General features: G+C 40.7%; 1 protein-coding gene across 1 annotated transcript; it reads right to left on the minus strand.

The window, feature by feature from the left end:
• Positions 1–656: 656 nt before the first annotated feature.
• LOC119794409 (cysteine/serine-rich nuclear protein 3-like) lies at positions 657–9,127 on the minus strand. Its single transcript, XM_038301958.1, has 3 exons — positions 8,841–9,127; positions 8,469–8,765; positions 657–2,992 (listed from the first exon to the last, which is right to left on the minus strand). Exons 1-3 carry the CDS (start codon positions 8,967–8,969, stop codon positions 1,985–1,987), a joined length of 1,434 nt encoding a protein of 477 aa, XP_038157886.1. The 5' UTR covers positions 8,970–9,127; the 3' UTR covers positions 657–1,984.
• Between the last annotated feature and the right edge of the window lie 1,713 nt (positions 9,128–10,840).

Here is a 10,840-nt window from a genome sequence, read left to right on the forward strand (position 1 = left end):
GGCTTTGCGAAAAAGGCGTAACCTATTGGTGTTGATGAACAAGCCCAGGCAAGACCCGACTTTGTAGTCAGTAGGCGGGGTAAAAACACTTGCATTTCACTCACTCGTTTTTTTTGTTTTGTTTGTTTTTTACTTAACGTTTAACTAAACCAAACATTGAAAATGTATCTGAGTAAAAGTATACAATTAAGTTGTAAATGTAGTGCCGTAAAAGTGAAAGGTCTCAAAAAAATGTACACTCTTGCAAAGTATAAAGTACTCCAAAATATACTTAAGTACAGTAGTGAAGTATTTTTACTTCGTTACTGATTTTTGGGCTGTCTTTTGTGTTTTTAATTTTATTTTAGGTATGTATTACAAATATATTGTATTTATTTTAGCTCTTGTGTTTGTATTTTATGTATAACTAATGTATTTTATTTATTTTAGCCCTACTTCCCTTTTCCTAAGTGGTTATTCCGCTTGTCAGGCCGCCATTGTGAATAAGAATTTATTCTTAATGACTTACCTGTAAAAATAAAGGTATAATGATAAAAATATTAATAAAAATACATTTAGCAATATTACTAAAAAGAAAGAGGCTCTACTTTTAACCGATCTTGAGGAAACAAAATGTTGAAATTTTAAGACCATTAGCTAAAATAAAGCAAGGAGGATCATTGGAAAACAACCAGGACACTTTAATGATATGGTTCAGGATATATAGCCTTTCAGAAGTATTTATAACCTTTGAACTCTTACACATTTTGTCATGATAACACCACAAACTTAGATGTATTTACCTGTGTTTTTATGTAATAGACCAAAAAGAAGGAACTTTTAGTGTTTTTTGTTTATAAAAAAAAAAAAAAGCTTGAAAACAAACACTCTATAAAGCAAGTATTCACACTGTGAAACATGGTGGTGGCAGCATGATGCTGTGGGGTACTTTTCCTCAGAGGCAGGAAAGATTGAAGTTTGTGGTTATAAAGTGACAGAATATGAAAGGTTCAGCCTGTGTGAATAGTTTTGCAAAGCACTGCTTAGTTATTGACAGGATTAATGCATCTCTTTACAGTAGATGGGTTTGTGTTTGAACTGCAACGGAATGAGCACACCGAGGAACACCTTTAGTAAACTGAACTCATGCGGTACAGAGAAGCATTTCAGAAACATTAGCAGCGACGGGCAGCACAACGGAAAATACCAAAACAATACAAGCACCTCCAAATCCTGCTCTGATTTGTCACAGATGCCAAAACAAGCAGATAAGCATGCGGCAGTTCCTTTAAAACCTTTAAAACAGAATTTGGGAATTATAAAACCATCAGCGCAGATTCAGAGTTACAGACCGGATCTCGTTATTGAGTCTTAGGTTTGCTCACGACTTTTGCCGGGAATGAATCAAAAGCAGAGCTTTCTGAGTCAAAATAAGTGACAGTCCTTCAACGTTTGCTTCTCAACAATAGAGCAAACGTTTATAGTTACAGTGATTTACCACCTTAATGTTTTTAACTGTTTTTTGTTGCACTTGAACGTTTCAGATCATCCAGGAAATATAAATAACAGACAAAGGTAAGCTGAGTAAATACAAATTCATTCTTCTAATGGGTACCTTTATTTTATTTTATGCCTTACCTTCCTAATTTTCCGAATCCCTTTATTGCCATTTTTCTTGTTATTGCTAAAAGTAACCGTAAAGTTAGTAAAAACATTTCCATATTCTCCATCCCTGCTGCAGTGATTAATTTCATTCTGGGTGGTTGATGTGCTCTTGGAGTAATTTGTCCAATAGGAACCCAGCTTAAGTGTGACTCATAGGATGGCCTTTTTTCCTCCCTATTAGAATGAATTCATTTGAAAACTGTATTTTGTATTTACTCAAGTTGCAGTTATTGTTATTAAGACTTAGTTTGATCTTAAAGCATGTGTGTTTGTGACAAAGAAGCTGAGGAGGAGGAATATATTTTCACAATTTCATGTCTAAAGATGTCCTAACAGCAGCTCAGCAGTTATTCTCTGATGATGCTGTCTGACTGATGTCTCCCTGCATCCCCTGCCCTGCTTGCTCCTCTCCAGGCTCCTCTTCTCCTCCTGCCTGTGAGTCACAGCCTGGATTCTTCTGGAGGCCTGTGGAGCGAGGTTGCTGGTCAGGAGTGCCGCTGGGGGCAGCGCTGTGCTCACGCGTGTCTCCATGTGAGCAGGGCTCAGAGAAGGGGCTCTGCTGCTCTGTTTGCCGGTGCAGTTCGCTGCCGATTTCCGACTCCAGAGCAGATTCGACTGAGGGGAGCATGGGTGTAACGTTCAGGTTATCCCCCAGGAACGCAGGCGGGGGGTTTATGGAGCCGTCCGTCTGATAGTGCTGCATGGGGGGAGTGCTGTGAAAGGGGGTACTGAGGCTCACCAGTGAGCTGTTGGTATAACTCAGGACAGAGGGGAGGGGGACAGAGTATGAGGGGGGGCTCAGTCCATGCATTGAACAGTCCCAGTCTTCCTCCTCATCCTCCTCTTCATCATCCTCCTCCTCGTCCTCTTCATCCTCCTCCTCGTCTTCATCTCCATCCTCTGTGTCTAGAGTTTCCAGACTGTGTGTGCTGCAGTCCGACAGCCCGCTGCAAACACTGCTGCCGTCATCGTAAGCTTCGTCCTCCTCTTCATCATCTTCCTCCTCCTCCTCTTCATCCTCTTCCTCATCTTCGTCCAGATGCAAATCAACCTCACCTGTGTTCTGGAGGTGCATGATGGGATTGCTCATCTTTAGAGACTGAGGGGTTTGCTGCTGCTGCTGCTGCTGGATCAAGGGGGTGTCGCCATGGTAACCGTTGCCACTGGTAACAAGCTGCTGCTCGGTCTGCTGATGCTGGTACTGCTCCTCTCGGCTTTTCTCCAGCTCCAGCTTCATGATGGTGTGCAGGAAATGGGTGCGCACGCGGACCGGGTTGAACTCCAGCCGCCCGGCGTTGTTGCTGCAGCCGTCCTTGGTGCAGCCGCAGGGGAAGGACATGCGGTCCACCTGGGGGCAAATATCTGAGTTATGCATGGGTGTAGAGCAGCAGCAGAGCTGGTCACGAGTCGGGGGGAAAAAGTTTAGACTCTACTTTAGATGTTAGAATATTAATTACATCGACAGCTATATCGGAAAAGCTGTGGCATAAATTTATAATTTTCTGCAACCTTCAAATCCCCTATAAATACATTTAAAAATACTTCTTTTCGATTTCTGTTATCCTTAACAACTGATTAAATACTAGTATGATGAATTTCCAATTTTTAAAAAGAGGAAAGCCTCCAAAGCTTGTGGATTTAAGCTAAAATCTATTTACACCTTCAATTATTGTCAAAACCCAAACGTCCTAATTCTAATATATTATGTATATAATAATAATTTTGATCAATTCCACAAAATATATTTCATTTTTACAAAAAAAACAACAAAAGAACAAATGAAATGCCTTTAAAGATATATATTTGCATATTTTTATGGAATATACATCTAGAGTGATTTAAATTCTGTTTTATTACACACCTGATTTATCTTCTGGTTTTAAAAGGACTTAAATGGGATCATGTTATGATAAACCTGAAATATGGATGCATGTCCACGTTAAAGATTTTTAAGAGTTTTAGATCATTTTCTCAATTTTAATACCTTAGTCTGGTATCAGCATGAGAAATACACTATATTGCCAAAAGTATTTGCTCACCTGCCTTGACTCACATATGAGCTTAAGTGACATCCCGTTCCTAATCCATAGGGTTCAATATGACGTCGGTCCACCCTTTGCAGCTAGAACAGCTTCAACTCTTCTGGGAAGGCTGTCCACAAGGTTTAGGAGTGTGTTTATGGGAATTTTTGACCATTCTTCCAGAAGCGCATTTGTGAGGTCGCACACTGATGTTGGACGAGAAGGCCTGGCTCTCAGTCTCCGCTCTAATTCATCCCAAAGGTGTTCTATCGGGTTGAGGTCAGGACTCTGTGCAGGCCAGTCAAGTTCATCCACACCAGACTCTGTCATCCATGTCTTTATGGACCTTGCTTTGTGCACTGGTGCACAGTCATGTTGGAAGAGGAAGGGGCCAGCTCCAAACTGTTCCCACAAAGTTGGGAGCATGGAATTGTCCAAAATGTCTTGGTATGCTGAAGCATTCAGAGTTCCTTTCACTGGAACTAAGGGGCCAAGCCCAGCTCCTGAAAAACAACCCCACACCATAATCCCCCCTCCACCAAACTTTACACTTGGCACAATGCAGTCAGACAAGTACCGTTCTCCTGGCAACCGCCAAACCCAGACCCGTCCATCAGATTGCCAGATGGAGAAGCGCGATTCGTCACTCCAGAGAACGCGTCTCCACTGCTCTAGAGTCCAGTGGCGGCGTGCTTTACACCACCGCATCCGACGCTTTGCATTGCACTTGGTGATGTATGGCTTGGATGCAGCTCCTCGACCATGGAAACCCATTCCATGAAGCTCTCTGCGCACTGTTCTTGAGCTAATCTGAAGGCCACATGAAGTTTGGAGGTCTGTAGTGATTGACTCTGCAGAAAGTTGGCGACCTCTTCGCACTATGCGCGTCAGCATCCGCTGACCCCGCTCCGTCAGTTTACGTGGCCTACCACTTCGTGGCTGAGTTGCTGTCGTTCCCAAACACTTCCATTTTCTTATAATACAGCTGACAGTTGACTGTGGAATATTTAGGAGCGAGGAAATTTCACGACTGGATTTGTTGCACAGGTGGCATCCTATCACAGTTCCACGCTGGAATTCACTGAGCTCCTGAGAGCGACCCATTCTTTCACAAATGTTTGTAAAAACAGTCTGCATGCCTAGGTGCTTGAATTTATACACCTGTGGCCATGGAAGTGATTGGAACACCTGATTCCAATAATTTGGATGGGTGAGCAAATACTTTTGGCAATATAGTGTAGCAGCGTATATCTACGTTATTATTAGCATTCTAGATTATCGTGTCACCCTGTGACTCACTTAAAATTTGAATGTGAATTATTTAATAGTATTTGAGTTGCTTTTCTCATCAGCTCTCAAAGAAATTAAATTTAGTTTATTTATATAATTCTCAACGCATGTCATCTCAAGGCACTTAACAGTTCACCAGATCATCCAGTCAAATTGATTCAAGGTTTTCTATCTAAGGAAAACCAGTTGATTGCATCGACTCATTGACTCGAATGCAATCCTTCGCATTAAGCATGCCTGTAGTGACAGTGGAGAGGAAAAACTCCCTTTTAACAGAAGAAACCTCCAGCAGAACCAGGTTCAGTGTGAGCGGCCATCTGGGGTTCAAGGAGACAGAAGCAGAGATACAGAAAGCAGCTGTAAAAGATGGCCCCGTCCAGGAAACACACAGCCAGGAAGACAAGCTTTGAGCCAACTCCCATCTCAGAGGATGAAGAGAGCACATCCAGCCAGTCACAGTCAGAGAAACAGGACTACACTGGAAAAACATTAGGAAATAAACATAGAGCCAGAGAGACGATAACAGCTTGGTGTCTGTTTTTGGATACAGCAGGTAGCTTACCATTAGCTACTGAAGATACTGAAGTTGGCCTTTGCCTGAAGCATTCTGGCTCTCAGCCTCTGCTCCAGAAACCCCAATAAAAATGGCAAAACACCTTTTGTCTTTCTCTGACCAGTCTCCTTTTCTTTCTCTGGTCTTTTCTGGCTTACACCTCTACTCTGAATCAGCCTATATTTAACCTTAGAGCACCAGTCGTCCTCTGTTCCCTGCTCCTGAGTTGTCCAATGAGAGGATCCAGCTGGGTTCGCCTACGTCTACCAATCTTTTTCCAAAGATTCCAAACCCTGGAATCTTTGGAAAATCATTGGAAATGTCCACAAAAGAAAGGATCCGGGTGGGTTGGTCTTTTGTTCCAGAGTAATAACAAAGTGGTCCAGTAGGGCTGTCCTTAATCTCCTTTCCTTTGGCATCTCCTTTCTCCTTACCTGAGAGCAGCTAGGTTTGCTAATCTTGATTTCAAGTTGCCTTTGAGGATAAGGTTCTGTTGAGATCTTTTAAACTTTGGTGTTTTGCTACAAATATATTTGGCAATTTCTATTCTGCTTCTTCTCCCCTGTATCTTCTATCAGCTCTTTCATGATTTTCAGATACTTCCCTCCCAGCTTTACCGAGCTCATAATCCATTACTTCCTTTGTCATCTTATTATTCCCAGCTTTGTGTTTCATTAGGTTCCTCTCATGCTGTCTGATAAAATCCCCATTGGACCTTGGTTGTATATTCTATTCCTAGGGTCTCCATCGTGTGGCTCTTCATCATTATAGTTAAAAATTATGAAGAGCCAGCTAATTTCTTAAACAATAGCTATGCTAGCTAATTATGGATGTTTCATAAGTGTCATAATTGTGCGTTCTCATGTGCTCGTGAAACGTCATCAGCCCCAGTACTGTTCCAATTCACCAGAACCACAGACAGAGAACGGACAAAGTTGGCTAAGAGGCCGATTACCTTTTGTCATAGTTGTTCCTCGGTTTTTAAAAAAGGCGCCCCGGCACCGAATCGAGAAGGACGACCACACAGACAGCTGGAAAGGCATACCAAGGACCAATCACAGCTGCTTTTTGTCTGCGCACAGAGGGGCGTGGTCGCGCACACAGAGAGATTTAAGAGTTGCAGAGGGTATGCGTCAGAAGCATAAATTGGCCTTAAGTATCAGAGCAGACTTGTCAGTTCTTGAGACTCTCCCAGCATGCACTGCAGCAGCAGCAGCTTTCAATGGAGCGCTCACAGAGCTCAGAGTATTAGGTTAAAAGTTCTCTTTTCTGTAGCTGTTGTTTAATAAAAGTACGTTTTAAGGCAATTTGAGGTGAGAATATTCTACTTTTAAGTATCACTATGCGGCACAATTTAACGATCTAATGCGCAATTTAAAAAAAAGAATAGCAAAGTTCAGAGGACCGCGGCAACCAGCGGCTCTCCGAGGCTAACGACAGCCAGGGCTAATACAGCAGCCCTCTCTCGCCATAGTCGTGTGGAAAGGACCGCTTGCTCTGATGGCAAGTTTTTTGTTTAATTTGGAAAAATGTTCATTTGATTTGTGTTTATCTGACTGTGTTCATTATTATTATTCCCCCAATAAATGAAAAAAGTAAGAATTTATTATTATCTAAAGATTATTAATAACAGGAGGTGAAATGCAGCTCCAGACGAGCCGAGCATGTGGCGTCGTCACGATTACACTTCTGTTCCCATTCACCCATATTTACGCTGCGTCCATATTTTCCTATGTTCTTCTCGAGAACATACTTGGCGAGGACACGAGTCTGTACTTGTGTTCTTGTGAATTGAGAAACGGACTGTGTTTTAGCATTTTCTCCACTCATTATTGCATTAAATTTCCCAAAAAAACACTGACTGGAATTAAAACATATTTTATGATCTTTTATAAGAGAGAGAAATGTAATTTTTTTTTCATGATTTTCCATGTATTTATTTTAATATTTATCTTTTTGCAATTCTTTCCTTTATTTTAATCTAAAATATTGAAACAGAGCTGTAGTTAGTTAAAGAGGGCGCATTTCCTGTCTGAGATATTGTTATTGTAAAGAAGGGAATGTGATGTTTGGAAAGGAGTTTTATGAGCTTTTTTTTTTTCGAATCAAAAAATAAAATTACGGAGCCCCTCTGGGACATGGTCAAAAAAAAAATGTAATTATGGCCACGAAGTAGTATTTCGTGCGCACGAAATACTTATAATATTAATATCATTCCTGGACAACTGGGTAAGCAAATCGAGCGCGCCTTAGACCTTAGAGAAGGCACGCTCAATTTTCTTACCCAGTTGTCCAGGAATGATATTAATATTATTAAAAAGTATTTCGTGCGCACGTTAAACTTATTATGTGGCCACGAAGTAGTATTTCGTGGCCACAATTAAAAATTTTTTTTGACCATGTCATCAGAGGGGCTCCGTATAAATGACCCTAATAATATCAGAAATTAGATTTTTTTTTTAACCTTTTAAGACGGAGTAGTTTTATCTTTCATTATATGATTTTCCAAAACTTTTAGAAACCTATAATGAATATCTGTTAAATAAAAGTTTTATTTTATTTTTTTAAATAAACCTGTCTGGAAATGTTTGCAGCTCTAAATGAGTTTTATGAGCTGGACTGAAAGGAAAAATGGCTCCTTACACCACGATGGTTACAGACCCTTCTATTTTATACCAACTAGTATTTCATGTTGTGATCTTGGTGTAATGTTCCATCATCTACTGTTCCATCTGTCTTAAATGTTTTTGTTTTCTTTAAATATTCACAAGGTTGCATTTTGGTTTAGTTAAAACTCTTTCTCTGTATATGTTTGTTTTTTCATTCAACTTCAACTCAATCATTTTGCAAATCTTCCTGATTCTAAATTTTTTCCTGTTTCATCCCCTACGCTTCTTCACACAGATGCACATTTACAAAACTTGAGTATTATAGATGTGTCTCACCACATTTCCATTTACCTGGCACTTAATGCCGGCCAGGCTGCAAGCACAGGTCTCCGGGTCACAGATCCCCCGGCAGCGACACCCACACTCCTCTCTAGACATCCGCAGGGCCCGCAGCTCATGCTTCTCCTCCACATCGATGCGGCGGACCCCTGAGGCCCGGAGAAGCGCGCGTCGTCTCCTGGTGGTCAGAGGCTGGAGGAAGAAGTAATCGTCCACCTCCGTGTTGTCCACATCTAGGTCGTCCTCTGAGATGTCATCTAGAGTCAAAGTTTCAGCCTCCATGGAGGACACCGTGCCGTTCTTGGTTAGCTGAAACGACGAGAGCGTTACATCAATTTAAATTCAAACCTTTTGTTTGATCATATGCTGAGTTTCTCCTCTAACTTTCAGTTTGATGGCATTGAGTTTCTCCTCTTTCAGGTGATCCCTCAGCATGTTCCGATGGCTCCGTTTCTGCTCCATGGCGAACTCTCTGAGGGTGAAGCGCTTCACGCCGCTGTGGCGTGGGGACATCCCTAGGGTGCTACCACCCTGTGTGGGAACGCTGGTGAAGCCCTGTCGCCGTGTGAAATAGTACACAGTGACGCTCTCAAAGTGCACATTACGGCCTCGCAGTCGCTTTGCCTGCCGCTGGATAGAGGCTAGCAGTAAGACACAGAGGAGGAAAACACAATGTCAGCCAGTATATGAAGAAAATCCATTTTAACCGCGTTCATTTTCTATGAAAATATCACTTTATATATATTTCCTTAGCTTTTTCTTTAATAGCTTTTTAGCTCCACTAAAACAGGCTGTTAAGAACTATTGTGCTGCTACATAACCCAGTTGAGTTCCTGAATCTGGAAGCAAAGCTCTCACAAACCATCAGAGATGGCAAAGTAAAAGTACAGATACTAGTGTTAAAAAATACTCTGGTAAAAGTGGAAGTACTGGTTAAACTTCTTTACTCAAGTAAAAGTAACAAAGTACAGGCTTGTAAATTTACTTAAAGTATAAAAGTAAAAGTAGAAACCACTTTTTTGATGCCGTTGCCTACATTTTAAATGGATGTCTGCCAATAGGACTAGATCTCCGTTGTGTTCATTTTCAATCATCTCGTCGTCCATGCTACTATGCTAACGCCACCGCCACCAAGCAGCAATGGTTTGCCGCGAATTAATACCGCCGAATCTGTCGATTCATCTTGTAGTGGTGCATCAAATGCAACGTAGATTCCCATCCAATTAGATTGAATTTGGTATTGGTGATGAGAAAAATAATAACGGTAACTCTATTGAAATGATTCAAAACTAAAGTAACGAGCCAATTTTTTTAAATGTAAGGAGTAGAAGTAAAAAGTCGCCATAAAAATAAGTAGTAAAGTAAATGTAAATGACCCGATTTCCAATTTAGTTACAAGACATATTACAATGTGAAATTATTATAAGCTATTATTTTTGCCCTCATTATTTTAGCGAATTTATAATGCTTTACATTTTACCTTATTTTAAGGGACTTTATTTTGAAAATACTTGACCGGACTTTTTGTTAGTGGCTACCGGCTAAGATTGAAACGTAGAAAAAGAAGGGAACATAGTTATCCCTCTCCAGGCAGATGTTGCAGATTTGCAACAGCTAAAAGCTACTTAGCTAATTACTTCACATCCATATTTTAAGAGCTTTTGTTACTCAGAAGTACAACAGAAGGACTTAGTTGTGCATTTGCAACAAGTAGTTTCTCTCCAGCTCACCACATGACACCGCTGACTCACTTTCAACATGGCTGAGTCCTTGGTGTCACTGAAACAGATTTTCTAAGCACCAATTTCATGTAATTATCACTACCAATTTCCATTATTTTAAAATCAATACTACATAAGATGAATCATGAATGTGTATAGATATGAAACATGCCAATTAGTAGATTTTATCTCCTCTGGGTTTTTCACCAGAGGCATCTCGATTTCAATGTTGTGAATTCGCAACGTGTGCCCAAACAGGTACCAAAGGATGCTACATGCTTTATCTTCTAGTTTGCCTATATTTTGAGCAACAGTTTAACAGAAACGGCCTTCTCAAAAGGTTTTAAGAAGTTTGAGAAAACATTTTGTGAGAAATTTTTTTTTTTTCGAATTTTTTCTTTGTGACATTCAACTAAAGTTAACGTTCATATCAGATTCAGTCTTCAGTGTCAATTTACCACTCCGGGCCACTGTTGCAAATCTGCAACATCCCAGAATCCATTGCATGTGAAGGGCTCTCTCTCAAAAAAAAAGTCTGAATTGTATCTTACTACCCTATATGATCATTTTCTTCAAATATCTGATTTTTCCTGCAACTACAACTTAATTTGAGCCTGAGAGGGTTAAAATATTAAGTTTTATTTGAAGGACTTGCACGCTCTG

This window comes from Cyprinodon tularosa, unplaced genomic scaffold, assembly GCF_016077235.1.
Source record: "Cyprinodon tularosa strain WSP-4 unplaced genomic scaffold, ASM1607723v1 ctg48, whole genome shotgun sequence".
NCBI classification, from domain to species: Eukaryota; Metazoa; Chordata; class Actinopteri; order Cyprinodontiformes; family Cyprinodontidae; genus Cyprinodon; species Cyprinodon tularosa.

Bases quoted from the DNA above. Each gene is read 5' to 3' on its own strand.
- LOC119794409 (XM_038301958.1), bottom strand. From the start codon at position 8,969: ATGTCCCCACGCCACAGCGGCGTGAAGCGCTTCACCCTCAGAGAGTTC. The intron at 8,766-8,840 runs GTTAGAGGAGAA...TCGTCGTTTCAG, and splicing joins TCAATGCCATCAAACTGAAA to CTAACCAAGAACGGCACGGT. The intron at 2,993-8,468 runs GTAAATGGAAAT...ATTTGCCCCCAG, and splicing joins TGGCCGGCATTAAGTGCCAG to GTGGACCGCATGTCCTTCCC.